This window comes from Sinohyriopsis cumingii, chromosome 13, assembly GCF_028554795.1.
Source record: "Sinohyriopsis cumingii isolate HCF-2022 chromosome 13, ASM2855479v2, whole genome shotgun sequence".
Lineage (NCBI taxonomy): Eukaryota > Metazoa > Mollusca > Bivalvia > Unionida > Unionidae > Sinohyriopsis > Sinohyriopsis cumingii.
This window is the reverse complement of record NC_142973.1, coordinates 57174377-57193469: the sequence shown is the minus strand read 5'-3', so window position 1 is coordinate 57193469 and position 19093 is coordinate 57174377. Positions and strand designations below refer to the sequence as shown.

General features: G+C 36.2%; 1 protein-coding gene across 2 annotated transcripts in view; it reads left to right on the top strand.

Moving 5' to 3' along the window:
* The first annotated feature begins 862 nt into the window (after nt 1–862).
* Nucleotides 863–19093, top strand: part of LOC149785634 (very-long-chain 3-oxoacyl-CoA reductase-like) — a 41008-nt gene continuing 22777 nt past the window's right edge. For both annotated transcript variants that reach the window (XR_016425428.1, XM_089979451.1), the window contains exons 1-5: nt 863–1079; nt 4989–5035; nt 7096–7171; nt 11649–11759; nt 18211–18275. Coding sequence is in view for 1 of the 2 variants with exons in the window: in XM_089979451.1 (XP_089835577.1) it covers nt 872–1079; nt 4989–5035; nt 7096–7171; nt 11649–11759; nt 18211–18275 (507 nt within the window). In the remaining variant the exon portion in view is untranslated. The remainder of the gene's footprint in view (nt 1080–4988; nt 5036–7095; nt 7172–11648; nt 11760–18210; nt 18276–19093) is intronic.

Below are 19093 nucleotides of genomic sequence, written 5' to 3'. Positions count from 1 at the left end.
TCCCATGGGGCTTTTGTCCTGGAATCACCCTCCGTCCTAAGCACTAAAGGAACGTAAACGTTTGTACGTGTTTTGACGATAAAACAGGGAAAATAGCACCAAGATTCATTTGGCAAGGGGCCATCCATTTAGTACGTACCAAAAACAATCTGGCAAAGCTTGACCCCCCCCCCCCTTCTCCTGTACACATGCGAACTTTTTTTCACACCTGCGTACGTACGCTTGACCCCCACCCCCCAAAAATAACCCAACAACAACTATAGAACGGCCTATATTAATTCATACAGAAACCATAAAGGATTATTAATATTAACGTGTTTAATAAAACAGATAGTCCACCGACGTTCACTGTCTGGCTGCATCAATGAAATAAGCTGCGTAACTTTAAACAGTTTGTCTAGTGTTCGCTAAAATTCAAACGCCAACTAAACCCAGTCGAACAGGTTACGTATTAGACAAATTATTATCGAGGATTCACCCCCCCCCACCCCCCGTTTCCTATGCGTACGTACATTATCAGTAGATCCATCCACTTCCTACGCAAGCGTGTGCATTTGGGTTACCCCGTCCTTCTCCATGCGTACGTACTAAATGAACGCACAGGGGCTCGTATCGTTGCTTAAGGCTGACCAATCTTCAAACCCTAATAAAATACATCCAACGAATGATTGGGAAATTTGGTGGTCGTTTCAGGTTTAATAACCCCATGATATATTCTTAAGGAGTATGCACTGTGATTAGACCTACAAGGTTTTTTTTTTTGCGCCTTTCCTTTTGATCGAAATGTCACCAGCATGCTTGAATAAAAGAAGAGCAGAAAACAACTCGTTGGGCTATAGAGGTATCGAGTGTAAGGTCAGTAACTTAGGATATGAACTTTGACCCTACAACCGGGAAAATGGCGTCCTCCAGCTGGGTGTTAAGCGTGCTCGGAAAATCGGAAGACTATTTTGCTGTTATGGGAGTTCTTTTTGTATCCTACTTCAGTCTTAAAGTAGTGCTTACACTTCTTCGTTTTCTTAGGTCGTTTGCACATGGCGGATTGGCTTCACTAGTCAGCAAACCTGGAACATGGGCAGGTAACTAGATTTAGTTTTCTTGGACCGATCCCACCCCATTGGAAACATTTTGACAAAATTTAACATTTTGACAGAATATCTAAAATGGGGTGGGAAAGGGATAGAAGAAGCTCCGTCTCATTTTCATTGTATTATTATATTCTGACTACAAGCCGTGGCGGAAAACAACTGTACAAGAGAAATTCAGTGAAGACTGAAGGACGGTCATAATCTAGAACGCACCTCTCATAAGTCTGCTTCTTCTGTGACACCGCTGTACACATGCACAGAGAAAATACTATAATCCAGAATAACTTCAATAGGACATAGAAAATCAGGTTTATAGGAAAATATACATTTAACAAATCTGTTTATATTCCTAAATGTTTTCTTATCCCACCTAGTCCGACATGTAAGACCTCGACGCTGATATTTATGTTGTGGGCATCAAGGTCTTACAGACTAACTAACAGCGCTGTGTAGTGCGTTTTGATGTCGACTAACATCGTTACGAAAGTCAACTTTTCAGGAATATTTCACACAACTGACAACTAAAACAACTACGCTTTTCTACAAAGGAAAGGCATAATGTTTTAATCAGACTTTACTTACTCTGATGTCTTTTCTCTAATAAATTCAAATTCTCACAAAAGAAATGGACCTGTTTCAAGTTTCGTTGCCTCCATTTCATTGGCTGGAAAGCAATGAAAGTGTGGAATTCCGAAATCGGGTTAAGTTGAAATATTCTTTAATGAAACGAATAAAAATATATTATGCCTATTGGAACTGTAAGCAATGGTTCGTTTCATTCAAGAAACATATCCCCAACATGTACTTACATCAGCATACCACTACTACTGTTGCATTTCAGCGAATTCAAATGTATGTCAAAGGAACATGAAAATGCGTCAGTTTGCTAGTATCATATTTTCATTGTGCCTGGATAAAGACAGCACAGTAAGTATATTAATTACACATAAATTAGTGGAAGAGTGTCAATATAGGCTGCCAAGTGTGTCAGATGTTACTGAAACTTTGATTATTCATTCCGATGTCAACGACATCGGAACACGCTATACAAGGCTGTTATTTGTATAGTAAGACAGCGCTAAAACAAAAACAACATGTGCTAGGTCTTACATTGTAGGACTATTATACAACCATAATTGACCAATTCTGTGCTTCTGGTAATTCTGCACAATGATACGTCATTTCTGCAAACATTGGATCACGAGTTATTTTGGGTAAAAAATCCATTTTGTATCGAGAATGAACGATCGTACTTTAATTAAGAAAAGTGATATTCATAAAGTGTACAAAAATATCCCACATTTTGACTTGAAATGTAGATGAAAATGGGATATCAAAATGTCATCATGAAGACCCACTGCATGACCTTCTTGAACTGTAACCCAGAAAATCCTATTTACTATGTATCTGTTAGAATCATACAAATAAATACATTATTTAAAAGTTGAAAATGTATACCTTAAAAATAAATCTGCATCGTAATCCAAGTTTCCAATTTTGCAAGAAGTTGTCCCACATTTACAAAATCATCTGCTACCCAATGTGTCAACTTGCCACTAGAACAGAATTCTCAAGAAATTCACTGGCGTATAGCCTGTTTCTAAATTCTTTAGTAATTTTTCCCCAAAAACAAGATGTGGTAAACACAATACCTTCTATTCATTGTTGTTTCTCTTCCACATTGTAGCTTATTTTTTATAAAATGTTGAACTTCACTAACTTTTTACAAGATCGGTTTAGTTTGCTTAATATATATTGCCTTTTATTGGCATTGTTACATTGAATTTTGTAAAACTAGCTATAAACCTGACTTAATTACTCAATTGAACAGCTGCCAGAAACAGTCCAAAGTAATGTATTTCATTTCTATAGCCCGATGGATAAACATTACATCTTTTCAAAGCTGTGCACAGAATAGGCTGACATATCTCGAGTCATGAAAACATGGGGGTGGTATCCTGTGTGTCCAAAATTAATATTATTTTGAACAGAATATTCTGGTGACAGTTGCCTCTTTTCAAATGGTAAACATTACAGTATTTTATTTTCATCAGTTGGTCAAATTTGGTATGCATTTTGCTTCATTATTGGAGATGGAAACCTTAGGCGTGCAGAAATGCCTGACAGCATTGTATTTTCATAATTTTCATTTTGGAACAGATTTTGTTGAAAAAGCAAAAACAATCAAATTGGTGAAATTCATGTTTGTGTTATGATAAGTATGTTTACTTATAATTAAAAAAATTTTTGAATATACAGAACCTCAGTCCTGGAATGTACCATGTTTGGAGCTTTAAAACTGGTTTGCATCCTTCATAACTTATGTCTCTAAAAGTCCAAATAATCAGAGACAGAAGACAAGCTCACAGACGAACATTTTATTTTCGTTTATTGTAATTTTTACCATTATTAAAACCAATTTATAAATAAAAAATTGATCAAAATAAGTTAAATATCATGCTTCTCTTAAGGCTATTTGAAAATATACTGTTTAGTTAAAATTGCTAATTTACCAGTTCCGATATAAAATCGAAGTTAATCGTCCCCTTTCTAGTCATCTAACTGCTAAGTAGACAAAGGCTTAATTAAGAATCACTTTCTCTCCCAACAGACATTAGAAATCATTGCAGTATAGCGATTTAACAAGCACCTGTCCCCATAAATCTAATTAATTGTTCTCTGGCCCAAATTAGTGTGCTCGATATAGATCAACAGAAATTTGCATCCTTACAATCACTAAGGACAGATCTGTATAAAACCTTATGATGTTGTACACTGTTCTAAACAGTGTTCCAGATGCAGTTTTCAGTTCTGATAAACATGGCTGACACATCAGTGTCAATATATATTCTGGTTGGGATGTTAATGAGAGATGTATGCTCATGAGATCGGAGTTTATGACACTGCATCAAAATAGGACAGCATCAGAATAGGGTGTGGGATGATTGTATTTGCACACAATCCTATTTGTATAGTAAAAGTCATACACATCATGTGTGCTCATTTACTCTTCTTCATAATATTGGACGCAGATGACAGTTTTTACTGACCTTTTGGGGTAAAATATCTAGCTTCATGCTCCCTCCCACTTAAAATTTAAACTGTCAGTCATTTAGGCAATAAAATATTCTTCCTCTTGCATGTTTTAAAATTAAATTTTTGTAGACATGTATTAACATTATTTTGTTATTTTTTGCCATCGGGGGAAAAAAGTGCTTGGGTCAGCAGTGAGAAACAGGTAACACACATTTCTTTTGGCCTAAGCATTGTCAGATAACATCACCACAGACACATACGTACACACACTCACATAATCATATCATACTTTAAGCCAAAACTTCCACTAAGTTTATGTCATTAAAATCCATTGGACATCAAATACAGCTTTTACTTGATGCATTCTTTATGGCTGTCAGTAGCTTTGTTGGTGGTTTGAAGGTGATGCTGGTGTCGTTAGAGTTCATCTCTGGATTTGTCAGAGACAGAACTTTACTCTTGTTAAAACTTAACCAAAGATCTCATTGAATTTTTCTCGGCAGAGAAAATGGTCTTTTTGCATCTGCATTACTGTGAGAGAGTGTCAGACATGTAATGGCTACACTAGTTTGAGTGTTTAAACATATTACATTTAATTCGAACAACCGTGGGTTCAGAACTTTTGTTTTTGCAGGTCTGCTCACTTCGCCGATGGGTTGTCATTCCTGGAATCACAGTATTTTGCAACATTTTGCTCTCATAAATGAATTTCAACTGCTAAATTAATATATGGAGCAAAATCAGAGTTTGTCCTGTATGGAATTTGATTTCTAGTTTTGAAGTGCTGTGCTAATGAAAATGTAACTTTTATTTCAGTTGTAACTGGTTCCACAGATGCTAATGAAAATGTAACTTTCATTTCAGTTGTAACTGGTTCCACAGATGGTATTGGCAAAGCGTATGCAGAGCAGGTAATGAAGGCTTTTTCACTTATTGTAACCAAATATATCTGCAATGCTTACATTTAAATTAAATTTAAGCCAAGCTATTGATCTTTTTCCATTGATAATATGTCCACTATAACAGATAATTGTATAGATTAGACATTATTCACACATTCAGTTGCAATTTGATGCATACATTTCCTCATAACCCTAGATTTGTCTTGGATGGATTGTGTGTTGTGTATGCCATTGTGGGTAGAGTTATGTCCCTTGAGAAGGAACTCTTCATATCTTCACTTAAACACTGGTATAGCTCACGATTCAATCGACATTTTAATATACAGTTTGGTATGAAATGGTTTTACATGTGGGTTTATTCTCCTTTGTCAGATTGATGAGACCTTGATTCATTTGATTACATTGTTTTATGATATTATTTACAGAAGTTATGGCCCATGATTGCCCAATCTTATGAGTTTGGTTTCTGAAGCATAACTTTACGGGGTTTCGTCTAGGATGCACAGTTGCATGATTCCTACAAAATGTGAAAATATGCCACAAAAGTTTAGTCTTGTATTAAAAAGAAAGCAAAAAATTAACATTGTTTGCAGATTTATATAAAACCTGAGTGAGTCTATGTTGGTTGTCTTGAAAAATCAGTACACACGTTTGATGACATAATTGTAAGATGCAGAGTTCCGGTTGGCTGTACTTTTTTATGTATGCCTAGTTCTCCAGATATGTCATGTGACAGAATGGAGAAAGAGCCTAGACTTCATACATATCTGTGGGGTTTTTTGTCCCTTATTTGCCTGTACGTAATATTGGTTTCTACAACATAGGTGAACTGAGCTTTTATTCAGATTTCAAACCAAATTTGGCCTGCAGGTTTAAATGGATGAGACCTTGACTGAATTGATTTCCACCGTTCTGCATAATCTTTTAGAAGAGATTTGGTCAGACTTTGGTTTTCCAACAGAGTTCTTCTCTGTAAGGCCTGTTGAGTGAATTGTAGAGAGTGCAGCTCTGTGTGATGTACCTATCACTACTAATTGTAGAGATTGCAGCACTGTGTGATGTACCTATCACTACTAATTGTAGAGTGTGAGGCCATGTATGAGGCACCCATCTCTACTATTTCTTGTTTTTTCAAAATCAGTTCACATCATGTTGTATCTCGTTTTGATTTCAGGATTTCTAGGATATTTGTAGTGCCCCCATAATTTTCAAAGAAATTGTTGCTACTTTTTGTTTGTATGCACAGACAGGCATTTGAATGCATGTGTGTTTAATGTTCAGCAACAGGTAATTTTGCCAGATTACAGTAGTTTTGATTTTTATGAAATTTTTACCGTGAGTTATTTCCATTTCACAAGGATAAAGTTTGTCTTAGTTTCTTTGAGTTGTGCAAACGACTTTCATGACTTCATTTTTATCACATATTTACAACATTACAATTTATCTTACAGTATACCATCCAGATAACATTAAGATAGAATCAAGATACAAGTCACATATTGCCTTGCAAAGAGCTTAATATGGAATTTACTTTGTGAAAGCAAATTTGTAGGTTTTTGGTTTTTAGTATTCACAAAGAGAGATAACTCCTGTAAAATTTGTATCCTGCTGGTTGTTGGCAAATGGACTATTCCATTTATATTAATATAGAAAGGTTTTTGGGCAGTGTACAAGATACATACTAGAAACATTGGGGTATGATATGGGGGTGGCTTTTAAATGTGTAAGAGTCGGGTGGAGTGGATTGGGGAATGAATATGAGCTTAAAGGTATAACAACAATGAGGATACATGCCACATGTACAAGTATGTAATTTTCAGATTTCTAATTTCATCTATTTCACAGAATATTGCAGCTTGACATGATAACAGCTATTTTGCATAAGTTACCAGCAAGATAGTGTTTTATAACATCATTATTATTATTATTACTTTTGAATTTGTATTCATGTCTGCATAATCTGTAGAGACTGCCCCTTCATCAAGTTAAACAAACAGTCATATATCTCTCTTGCTGTTTGAACTTACAGGTTCTCTTCTTACAGAATTCATTCTTTGTTTTTCTTTCAGATAGCAAAACTTGGACTTAATGTTGTTCTGATTAGCAGGACAGAATCCAAACTCAAGGCTGTTGCCAGCGATATTGGTAAACTCAGTTGTTTCTTTTATATTGTTCTATATAAACCTTTAAATAAAAGAATAAATTGTAGCTAAAACCAAAAATGTTTTGTTTCAGCCTGTTTCCTTAGTAAGTACAAAACCAATTTATGAATGTACATTTCTTTATTGTTTTTCTTTGGAGATGAAATCTACCAGTTCATCTACCACAATAACTATCAGTTTTATTTGTTTAGGCATCATTCTAATGGGACCTTGATTTCTGGTGCTTGACTAACTTTGAATTTTCAGGTTCATTTGTTAGGCAATAATTTGAATGGGATCTTGATCTCTAATGCTTTACTTTGAGTACTCCATGTAATGGCATCTTGATATCAGGTGCTTGACTGAGTACTGAGCTTCACTTGCCAAGGCATCATTCTAATGGCATCTTGATTTCTGGTGTTTGACTGACTGAGTTCTCAACTTATTTTGTTTAGGCACCATTCTAATGGGGTCTTGATTTCTGGTGCTTGACTGACTGAGTTCTCAACTTATTTTGTTTAGGCACCATTCTAATGGGGTCTTGATTTCTGGTGCTTGACTGACTGAGTTCTCAACTTATTTTGTTTAGGCACCATTCTAATGGGGTCTTGATTTCTGGTGCTTGACTGACTTTCAGTTCTCAGCTTCATTTGTTAGGCGTTGTTCTAATGACGTTTGGATTTCTGGTGCTTGAATGACTTTGAATTCTCAGTTTCATTTGTTTTGGCGTCATTCTAATGGGGTCTTGATTTCTGGTGATTGACTGACTTTGAATTCTCAGTTTCATTTGTTTAGGCATCATTCTAATAGGATCTTGATATCTGGAACTTAACTGACTGAGTTCTCAGCTTCATTTTTTAGGCATCATTGTAATGGGTCTTGATATATGGTGCTTGACTGACTGAGTTCTCAACTTCTTTTGTTTAGGCACATTCTGTTGGGATCTTGATCTCTGGTGCTTGACTGAGTACTCAGCTTCATTTGTTTGGGCATCATTCTAATGGGATCTTGATTTCAGGTGCTTGACTGACTTTGAGTTCTCAGCTTCATTTGTTTAGGCTTTATTCTAATGGGGTCTTGATTTCTGGTGCTTGAGTGACTTGAGTTCTCAGCTTCATTTGTTAGGCATCATTCTAATGGGGTCTTGATTTCTGGTGCTTGAATGACTGAGTTCTCATTTTCATTTGTTTAGGCATCATTCTTATAGGTCTTGATATCTGGTGCTTGTTTAATTATCATTCTAATGGGATCTTGATCTCTAGTGCCTGACTTAGTACTCAGCTTCATTTGTTCGGCATCATTCTAATAGGGTCATGAATTTGGGTGCTTGACTGACTCAGTTCTCTGCTTCATTTGTTTAGGTACAATTCTAATGGGGTCTTGTTTTCGGGTGCTTGACAGACTTCGAATTCCCAGCTTTATTTGTTTAGGCATCATTCTAATGGGGTCTTGATCTCTAATGCTCGACATTGAGTACTCCACTTCATTTGTTGGACATTATTCTAATGGGATGCTAATCTGTGGTGCTTGACTTTGAGTACTTTACATATTTGTTTTGGCATTATTCTAATGGGGTCTTGATTTCAGGTGCTTGACTGACTTTGAATTCTCAGTTTCATATGTTTAGGCATTATTCTAATGGGGTTGTGATATCTGGTGCTTGACTGACTTTGAATTCTCAGCTTTATTTGTTCAGGTATTATTCTAATGGGTTCTTAATATCTGGTGCTTGACTGAGCACTCAGCTTCATTTGTTAGACATCATTCTAATGAGGTCTTGATATCTGGATCTTAGCTGACTGAGTTCTCAGCTTGATTTTTTTACTCATCATGCTAATGGGGTCTTGATATATGGAGCCTAAATGACTGAGATCTCAGATTCATTTGTTTTGGCATCATTCTAATGGGATCTTGATTTCTGGTGCTGGACTGACTTTGAATTCCCATCTTGATTTGTTTAGGCATCATTCTAATGGGGTATTGATCTCTAATGCTCAACTTTGAGTACTCCACTTCATTTGTTGGACATTATTCTAATGGGTTGTTGATTTCTGGTGCTTGACTTTGAGTACTTCACTTCATTTGTTTAGGCATCATTCTAATTGGGTCTTGATATCTGGTGATAGACTGACTTTGAATTCTCAGCTTTATTTGTTTAGGTATTATTCTAATGGGGTCTTGATATCTGGTGATTGACTGACTTTGAATTCTCAGCTTTATTTGTTTAGGTGTTATTCTAATGGGGTCTTGATTTTTGATGCTTGATTGAGTACTCAGCTTCATTTCTTAGGTATCATTCTAATGGGGTCTTGATATCTGGTGATTGACTGACTTTGAATTCTCAGCTTCATTTTTTAGGCATTTTTTCTAATGGGATCTTGATTTCAGGTGCTTGACTGACTTTGAATTCTCAGTTTCATATGTTTAGGCATTATTCTAATGGGGTCGTGATATCTGTTGCTTGACTGACTTTGAATTCTCAGCTTTGTTTGTTTATTATTATTCTAATGGGGTCTTGATTTCTGGTGCTTGACTGAGTACTCAGCTTCATTTGTTAGGCATCATTCTAATGGGGTCATGATATCTGGAGCTTAACTGAATGAGTTCTCAGCTTGATTTGTTTAGGCATTATTTTAATAGGGTCTTGATGTCTAATGCTTGACTGAGTTTGAATTCTCTGCTTCATCTGTTAGGCATCATTCTAATGGGCCTTGATATCTTGTGCTTGAATGACTGCGTTCTCAGCTTCATTTGTTTAGGCATCAGTCTAATAGGCCTTGATATCTGGTGCTTGACTGATTTTGAGTTCTCAGCGTCATTTGTTAGGCATCATTCTAATGGGATCTTGATCTCTAGGCTTGACTGACTACTCTGCTTCATTTGTTAGGCATCATTCTAATAGGGTCATGCTTTTGGGTGCTTAACTAACTGAGTTCTCACCTTTATTTATTAGGCATTATTATAATGGGGTCTTGATTTCTGGTGCTTGAATGACTGAGTTCTCATTTTCATTTGTTTAGGCATTATTATATTGGGGTCTTGATTTCTGGTGCTTAAATGACTGAATTCTCATTTTCTTTTGTTTAGGCATTATTATAATGGGGTCTTGATTTCTGGTGCTTGAATGACTGAATTCTTATTTTCATTTGTTTAGGCATTATTATAATGGGGTCTTGATTTCTGGTGCTTGAATGACTGAATTCTCATTTTCATTTGTTTAGGCATTATTATAATGGGGTCTTGATTTCTGGTGCTTGAATGAATGAATTCTCATTTTCATTTGTTTAGGCATTATTATAATGGGGTCTTGATTTCTGGTGCTTGAATGACTGAATTCTCATTTTCATTTGTTTAGGCATTATTATAATGGGGTCTTGATTTCTGGTGCTTGAATGACTGAATTCTCATTTTCATTTGTTTAGGCATCATTCTCATAGGTCTTGATTTCTGGTGCTTGACTGGCTGAGTACTCAGTATCATTTGGTACATTACTTCTTAAACACTCAGTTTATCATGTCCATTGGTGTTGTGTCAAAGGCACACAATTGCATAATTCTTTCCACATTTTACACCCCATCCCCCAGGTCGGAGTGAATACATGAAAATTATGCACAGACAATTTGCTGTGACCCTAACAAATACTCATTTTCATGGATTATCTGGTTTCTGAAGTATTTGAACAATTGTGCTTGGTGGCTCTGTCAAGGTAGAAATTTTAGTTTTCATTATTATGTGGCTATACTACAGTACAAATTCATGTAATATATTGTCATTTTCAGAATACACAGTCACTGCTGGTTATACTTTTATGAATTAAGAGTTGTTTATCACACAAGATTGTAGAATCATGAGTGAACTTTATTTGCTCTATTCTTATACTGAAGCTCAGACTCTTTCCCACAAAATTGTAAAATCATGGCTTGTGAAGATTGCAGAGGTGGAATTCCCCCATTTTGTGAGAATTGTGGAGAAATTACTGTCGATCACTATTGATCACCTTCACCTGAAATGAAGGCCACTTTGTCATTAGGTTCTCACTTAAATAATTCCAGTATGAATAAGCGATATCTTGTTAGTGATTACAAAACATTTTTATTATACAAGGAGAAGGAGAGAAAGCAGCAGCCAGATTATGGTGTTTCATGAGAATTAGTTGCCATCTGGGAGAATTAGTTTCCAAATTATGGTATTTCATGAAAATTAGTTGTCATCTGGGAAAATTAGTTTCCAAATTATGGTATTTCATGAAAATTGGTTGCCATCTCTGAGAATTAGTTTCCAAATTATGGTATTTCATGAAAATTGGTTGCCATCTGGGAAAATCAGTAGCCACTGGCTATTTGGCAGCCAAATATTTCCATCTTGCACATCCATTCTTGAACTATGCATGTTTTCTTTGTAATTGTGCTAAGATCTATTCTTCCAGAAAGTAAATAACATATTAAAATGTAATCAATGTTCTTTCTGGTATCCTTTGTTAGAGTCCAAGTTTAAGGTGAAGACCATGATAATTCCAGCTGATTTTACACAAGGAACAGATATCTACCCAAATATTCGAACAAAACTGCAGGGGCTGGACATTTCAGTTCTAGGTAAGCTTCCGACATGCCTGTGGCTATTATGAAAATCCATTTTCTTTCTGAAAGTCAAAGTAACTAATTGAGTTTTATGAGAGGTGCAGCAATTCAGTTCTTTTCTAAGATCTCAAACATCATAATCATCATAACCAAACAACACTGAAAACGTGATAATTTTGAATTTCAAGTTTTATAGCTATTTAAGTTTTGTTTAGCCCACCTTGGCAGATGATTGACATAGCAGTCTCTTTGGCATCTGTCTTTAACCCTAGATCAATGCTTAAAATTTAAATTAACATCACTATTATAGCTTGGACTTAACCTCAGTACTAAGGATTAGACTAACCTCAGTGTTAAAGTTGAGACTAACTTTTATGTTCAGATATTATACTAACTTCGGCATTAAAGTTTAGACTAACATTAGTGTTAAAGTTTAGACCAGGGGTCTCAAACATGCAGCCTGTGGGCCGCATGTGGCCTGCCAAGCCATATCCTGTGGCCTGCAAAATCATTGGCATCACAAGGTATCATGAGAGATAACAAAGTGTGGTGCAGCCCTTGTGCTATCAAAAATTCCCTCATGTGGCCCTCAGGGTGGTTTGAGTTTTTGAGACCCCTGGTTTAGACCAACCTCAATGTTAAAGTTTTGACTACAGTTTTCCAGCTAAGGCTCACTTCATTGTTAAAGTTTAGACTAACCTCAATGTTTAAGTTCAAATTAACCTCAGCATTAAAGTTAAGACTTACCTCAGCATTAAAGTTAAGACTGACCTCAGTATTAAAGTTTATACTAACCTCAGTGTTAAAGATAGGACTTACCTCAGCATTAAAGTTAAGACTAACCTCAGCATTAAAGTTAAGACTAACCTCAGTATTAAAGTTTATACTAACCTCAGGATTAAAGTTAAGACTTACCTCAGCATTAAAGTTAAGACTAACCTCAGTATTAAAGTTTATACTAACCTCAGTGTTAAAGTTTAGACTAACATCAGCCTTGAAATTTAGACTAACCTCTTTGTTAAAGTTCAAACAAACCTCAATTTAAAGTTTTGACTAACCTTAATTAAAGTTTAGACTAACCTCAATGTTCAAATTTTGATTCACCTCAATGGTAAAGTTTTGACTAACCTCAGTATAAACTTTTCACTAGCCTCAATGTTTTTTTCACTTAGCTAAATAAAGGGCTGACACTCTAGATGGAGAAACTATGCAACAGCAATATTTTATACTTTAGAGTTATATGTAAGTTGTGTGAGTGTATTTTTCATATTTTTGACATTTCCAAGTAGAATATTATATTTACTAATGTGTAATATGGATAATACCATCCTCCAGTGAATCCAAAACCCATTTTGTAACAGATGTTTAAGGACTTATTAACATGTTGCATCATTTGTTTATACATTTTTGTTGTGTTTTGTTTTATCATATCCATGAAATCTGTTGACAAGGTCAAGGCTAACAAAGACATATGAGTTGTGCCATGTGTATAAAATGTACTTTGCCAGTTCCATGCAGTGTTCGCTATAAGGTCTTCAAGCGCTTAGACTATGGTTTTGCAAAAGTCTACCAAGGCAAAGAAAGAGGGTGACCACATAAATTTTACAAGTAATTATGATACAACAGAGGAGTGTACCCCCAATTTTAGGCAGCCTAGGTGGTGTAAGTCCACCTACATTGCTGTCCACAGTCATCCAACGATCATCCAACCAGTTGAGCTGACGATCCATCCCATCCAGCCATCTCAATCAGCGGATCTTACAGAAAGATCTCTCTGTGTTGCCAGGCCTACAACTTCATCTTTCACAATTACGGAGATCATAATTTTTCCATCCTAACATGCATTTGGCTACATACAGTTACAATTACAGGAATCTTAGTGATAGATCTGTCTGCCTTGCCAGGTCTATGGCTTCATCTCTCTACAGTTTTGGAGATCTTAATGATAGATTCATCCATCATAGCATGCCAATGGCTACAGTTACAATTACTGGGACCTTACTAATAGATCCATTCTTTTCATCTGGTCTGCAGCTTCATATCTGTACATAGACTTTAATTATAAGATTTTCCATCCTAACATTCTTATAGCAAAAATCAATTACATTTATGGGGATCTTAGTGATAGATCTGCTTGTCTCGCCTGGCAGGTAATTTAGTGATACATCCATCTGTCTGGCCATGCCCAAGGTACAGCTGGTACAAATCAGATTGCCTAACAAATGAAGCAGATTGCTGAGAGCCATGCCAGCCATACTGTCTGTGAACCAGCTGTCTACAGATGCATGACAAAATTGTCCAGTGGAGCCAGCTTTTCCTTTATCTGCTGCTTACTGGCAGGGTATTGTCCATGAATTATGTAGACAGTGGCATTGTATCATCATTGCCACATGGAATTGATCCCAAATGGATGCAGCCCACTCGCCATATTGAAGTGGGTTCAGAACATTTTTGGTGTTAGATTTAGCTACCTTATTGAATTTCTGACTGGTAGGAAAACTCAGACAGTGCACCTGGGAGTTGACAGCATGGGTTGTTAAGAGAGTAGCTCACCATTAGATGGCAGATTTGTTGATTGCCTCAGCCAATCTTGACTTGTGTGTAGTAACACATATTTACACTCCACAACACTTTAAAAACAACCACTTTGCTTTGGCTTTAAGAATTTTTACATTATGCTCACCATTACTGTTTGGGGGAAGATTTGAAGAAGTTTGGAATCATGCAGCTCAAAAACTATCCTTCCAACTCACCCTTATCCTCATCTTAGAAACCAACCATCCCTACCACAACAGAAAGAAGATAGGCAAGCCAAGCGAAGGGATCTTTTACATCCCAAGTGTCATTCAGATTTCAGCATTATGCAAGCAGAGGACAAGCAAAGCATTCTAGGAGGCACCTTTACAGGGGAGGTCAGAAACCAAGTTTCTCCAGCCTAAAGATTCATATCTTCCATTGGTGATCTAACACTGCCACCACCAGTAGACATTCAACAGGGGGCATCAGACTCCTGTGATTCCAATCACATTGAATCAACCTGTTGCCACAAAACAAACAGGTGACCCAAGTCATTTCTGAGGGGCCTTGGATTTTGTTTAACGTCCTTTCTCTCCCATTCAAAAAGATGTGCCATCAAATTTGGAGAACAATGAAATTCTTAGCAGGCTCTATTCGTGGCTGGTCAGTATCGAAAAGGCCAGTGGCAAGATGAGGTTGATCATAGACCCAAATAGCCTTAATGAATCCTACTGAGCTTCAAGATAACATTGGCAAGATCTATATGTCTCACCATCCGAAGGGACAAGTTTGACATCAGTATTGGTTGCATAGATGCCTACTTTTATGTCCCTATTCATCCAGGAATGTAAATGTTTCTTTAGTTTGCTTACCACAACAAGTTTACCAATTTCAAGACTTTCTGTTGAGTCTAAATATCAACTTCTAGGTCTTAACCAAATTATAGAATGAATCATCTGTTCTGGTCAATTGCTGTGGCATCAGCAGTGTATCAGGAAGATCTCCAAAAACGTAAGTTCTATTCTCCTCAGAGAATTGGGAAAATTCAGGTTTCATGTGTGTGTCTCATGTTGGTGTGAGGCAGATTGTCAAACTTGTAGTCTTTTTCAACAGGACAGTGATTTTGGTGAGAGCTCTTGCAACTGCTCAATGCAGCAGCAGATTTGATCCTGCTGGGATGCCTTTATATGTGCCTGTTACAAACTACTTTACTGGCTCAATGGCGCCCTTTTCCAGTTCACCGATCACATTAGTATTATGACCGAGGTATGCTCATTCCTGTGTGAATGGCGCAACCATGCTGAAGACGGGGATTCCTCTGGAGAAGCCCTAACCAGAATTGACAATATGTACAGTACACATGGTTCAGGAGCTTACTTGTTGCCAGAATTTGAATACAAATGTGAGCTGGTGGAACTGCCTCTTCACATCAACCTCCATACAAAAGCAATCGTAAATGCGTTTCAGTTTTAGAAGGACAGACTCTCTGAGAAGTCAGCCCAGACAAAGGAGGCACCAGATTGCTTGCCCTGTCTGTGCTGGTTTAACAGTTTCTTCATCAGTGCTACCAACTTCAGATCAATGTACAAATCAGACACATTCACAGCAGATTTAGTGTCCTGGCCATTATTCTTCCCAGAAAGGGTCAGGTTATCCATTTGGAATGGTCCCGTCATCTGTCAGGTTGAGGATGTACAATGATTGGCCTTCTGAAACAAGGGGGAGCCACAAATGGGCAACCTTTGTCTTAGAGGTTCTGGATCCAAAAGCTTAGGTTGTAGATGCACTGTCAATCATTTGGGAGGGGTTATGTGCATTGGCCTATGACATATTGTCATAGCAACAAAAACAGAAACAGAAAATAGGTGGTTAGAATTGCAAGATGATTTTGGTAGCCCCTCCTTAATGGGACAAGTCTTTGGTCAACAATCTACTTGATCTAGCGATAGACCTACACAAACCAAATCTTTTAAAACTACAATTTTTGCAAGTGTTACACCCCTATCAGGACAGTCGTCTCTTGCATGGCTCTTGTCCAGACAGACTTGCAAGAGAAAGGATTTAGACCTTCAATTGTGGAGATAATCTCGAGAGCAGGAAGGCATTCTCTGATTTCTAATAAGGGCAAGGGGTGTATTTTTCAGCATCTGCTGTTGAGTCAATAATGGTCTCATAGAGTGACTCAATCCCTCAACTAGCCGACGTTTTTCTCTGGCACTAAAAAGAGCAAAAGTGGGCACTTGTTACCACCAAAGGCTCCATGATATCTGACACATTCAGGCACCCTGACAGAAGAGACATCTGTCATGATAAAGATCTTTTAGACCTATTAGCCAGTTTTGACGCGAAGACATACAAAGATAACCAATGCCGAAGTGTATGCCAGTTTTTCAGAAAACCATACCAGACCATGCAAAAATTGTGAAATTGTTGTAAATTGTATTAGTTGTTAGCCCCTGTAAAGCATAATGTGAACAAGGGTTAATCTCAAGAACAATATCACAAATATAAAGAGAAACAAACTGAGTTAAATCAGGACACACTGTAGATGTCTATGAACACAAACACTGCTGATCCAGTCATTAAGGAGAACGTCGATAGAGCAATTGGACACTGGTTGACATCAAAACATGGAGGAAAACATTGCTTTAAGTGAAATGGAATCAAAATTTGAGTCAGACATACAAATATTCATGTTGTTTGAAAACACTATAATGCATAAACTATTTTGGTATTTTGATTAATGTTTAAATTGAGACCGGAAGGAAACATTGCTTTTAATAAAATGAAATAAATAAAAATTTAGGTAGAAAAAGTCAAACAGGATTCTCTTTTCTCGAAGTACTCAATGTTTTTCTAGAGGCAAATAAGTGCAGAAAATTACTCATTTTAAAGTATTTTTATATTTCTTTTTTTCTAAGCATAGCAACTTCATATGTTAAAATAATTGCAAAAGAAATGTGCCCTTGGGTGGCATGTGAAATTTGTTGGCCAAGTACTTTTTTAAAGCCTCTTGCCCAGCACCTGTTTTTGAAAAAAAATTCTTTGACTACTGGCAGATATATATGATTCTAGTTTTTCTGAAAAACTACCCCACCATATTGAATCAATAACTACAATTCTTGATCTCAGTTACTTTGATCAGGTATATGAATGTCAGTTTCATTTAAAAGTACAACTTTTAGCAGGCAAAGCCTATGTAATGGAAATTCAGGTACAAATTGGCTCCATATTTACAAGTCATTTGGTGTACTTTTCTACAAGGCATTAGGGTCTGACTGTATTAGGTTTTCATTACTAAAATATTCGCTGATTTAGGGTGAACCAATGAAAGTATTTCATTGTACCAGTTTTATGACTTGTCTATTTGCACTGGAATTTCCACATTTGCCATTGTCAGCTTCATAATATATTTATGACTGAAATTCATTAACATGCTCAAAATAGCTCTGGTGTTGTCAAAGTTTGATCTTTTCATTTTTAATACAGTGAAGCATTTTTCAAAACACTTAAGGGGGGTAATGGGCAAGAGTTATTGCCCTTTGTGTGTGTGTGTGTGTGTGTGTGTGTATATATATATATATATATATATATATATATATATATATATATATATATATATATATGTATGTATGAGATAGAAAGGATACTTAACTTGGATCATGTTGAAATGGACATTAGATGTATCATTGCATATACCCATATCTACTGGCAACATGCTGTGCAGTGGTCGATCTTGATCACTATTAGTGGTATGTGTATGTTATATGCAGGTAAATATATTAGATCGTGGTAGAGACTTCATTATGTCAGACCCATAAAGTACAAGAAACAGATTCATAATTCTTTTTGAAATATTGATCATTACAGTTTATTCTTAGCATGCATAAAAGAAGAATATGTTTAGTATATACACTAGATAAGCAGTTTGTGATATTTTCTTTTTCAGTGAACAATGTTGGTCTCTCCTATGACTACCCAGAGTTCTTTCTGGAGATAACAGATCGTGAGAAGGTAAAATGAGTCAAAGCATTTTTTAAATCTCAAGGTAGATTTCCAGTTCGAAAATTATCTCAACAATTGTATTTGATTTACAAGTATATTTAGAACCATGTTTAAGCAGCCATCTGTGGGAAGAATGACTAATGGTATCTGGAGACAGGTGGTTAATTAACAGTGGTTAGTACTGATTTGGTTTGTAATGGTTAGTTTGGTTTGTTGTTTAATCTAAGTTGCACAAGACATGTTCTGAACTAAAATATGAATAATAATAAAAAAATACAATATCTTTCACCTGTATGGTAGTTCTATCTAAAGTTTTGGTATCCCCGCCATGAATCAGCCTTTCCTGGAGGTTCACAGAAATGTTTTAAGAACTGCTTGAAAAAGAATCATAAGTTACCTTAAATGGGTGACTTTTGGAATATGAAGGAAATTCCTGATTTATTACTTCTTTGACCCTTAAGCAGATGAAAATTGAACATATGAGACATCACTGCTGTATCAGCAAGTTAACTGGTTACTAGCTTGTAATTATTGGTTTTTGACTCGTTTTTGAAAAGACTAGTTTAATTGAAGGAAGAAGATCTAGTCAGAATACAAGGACAAAGCAGAAATAATATTTGTGACATTTTTTATGCTTAGATTTTCAACTGCTAAATTGTCAAATTGGCAATAAATTAGAAATTTTCAACTGTAGATATATTCAGAAAACATTTGTTCAAGCTAAGTAATTATTATCAATCAGTTGACAAATTTTCTAGAAAAATCAGAGAGGCTGAATCTTAGTTTGGTGATTTAGGATTTCTTGAAAGTTCAACACAAAATGTGAA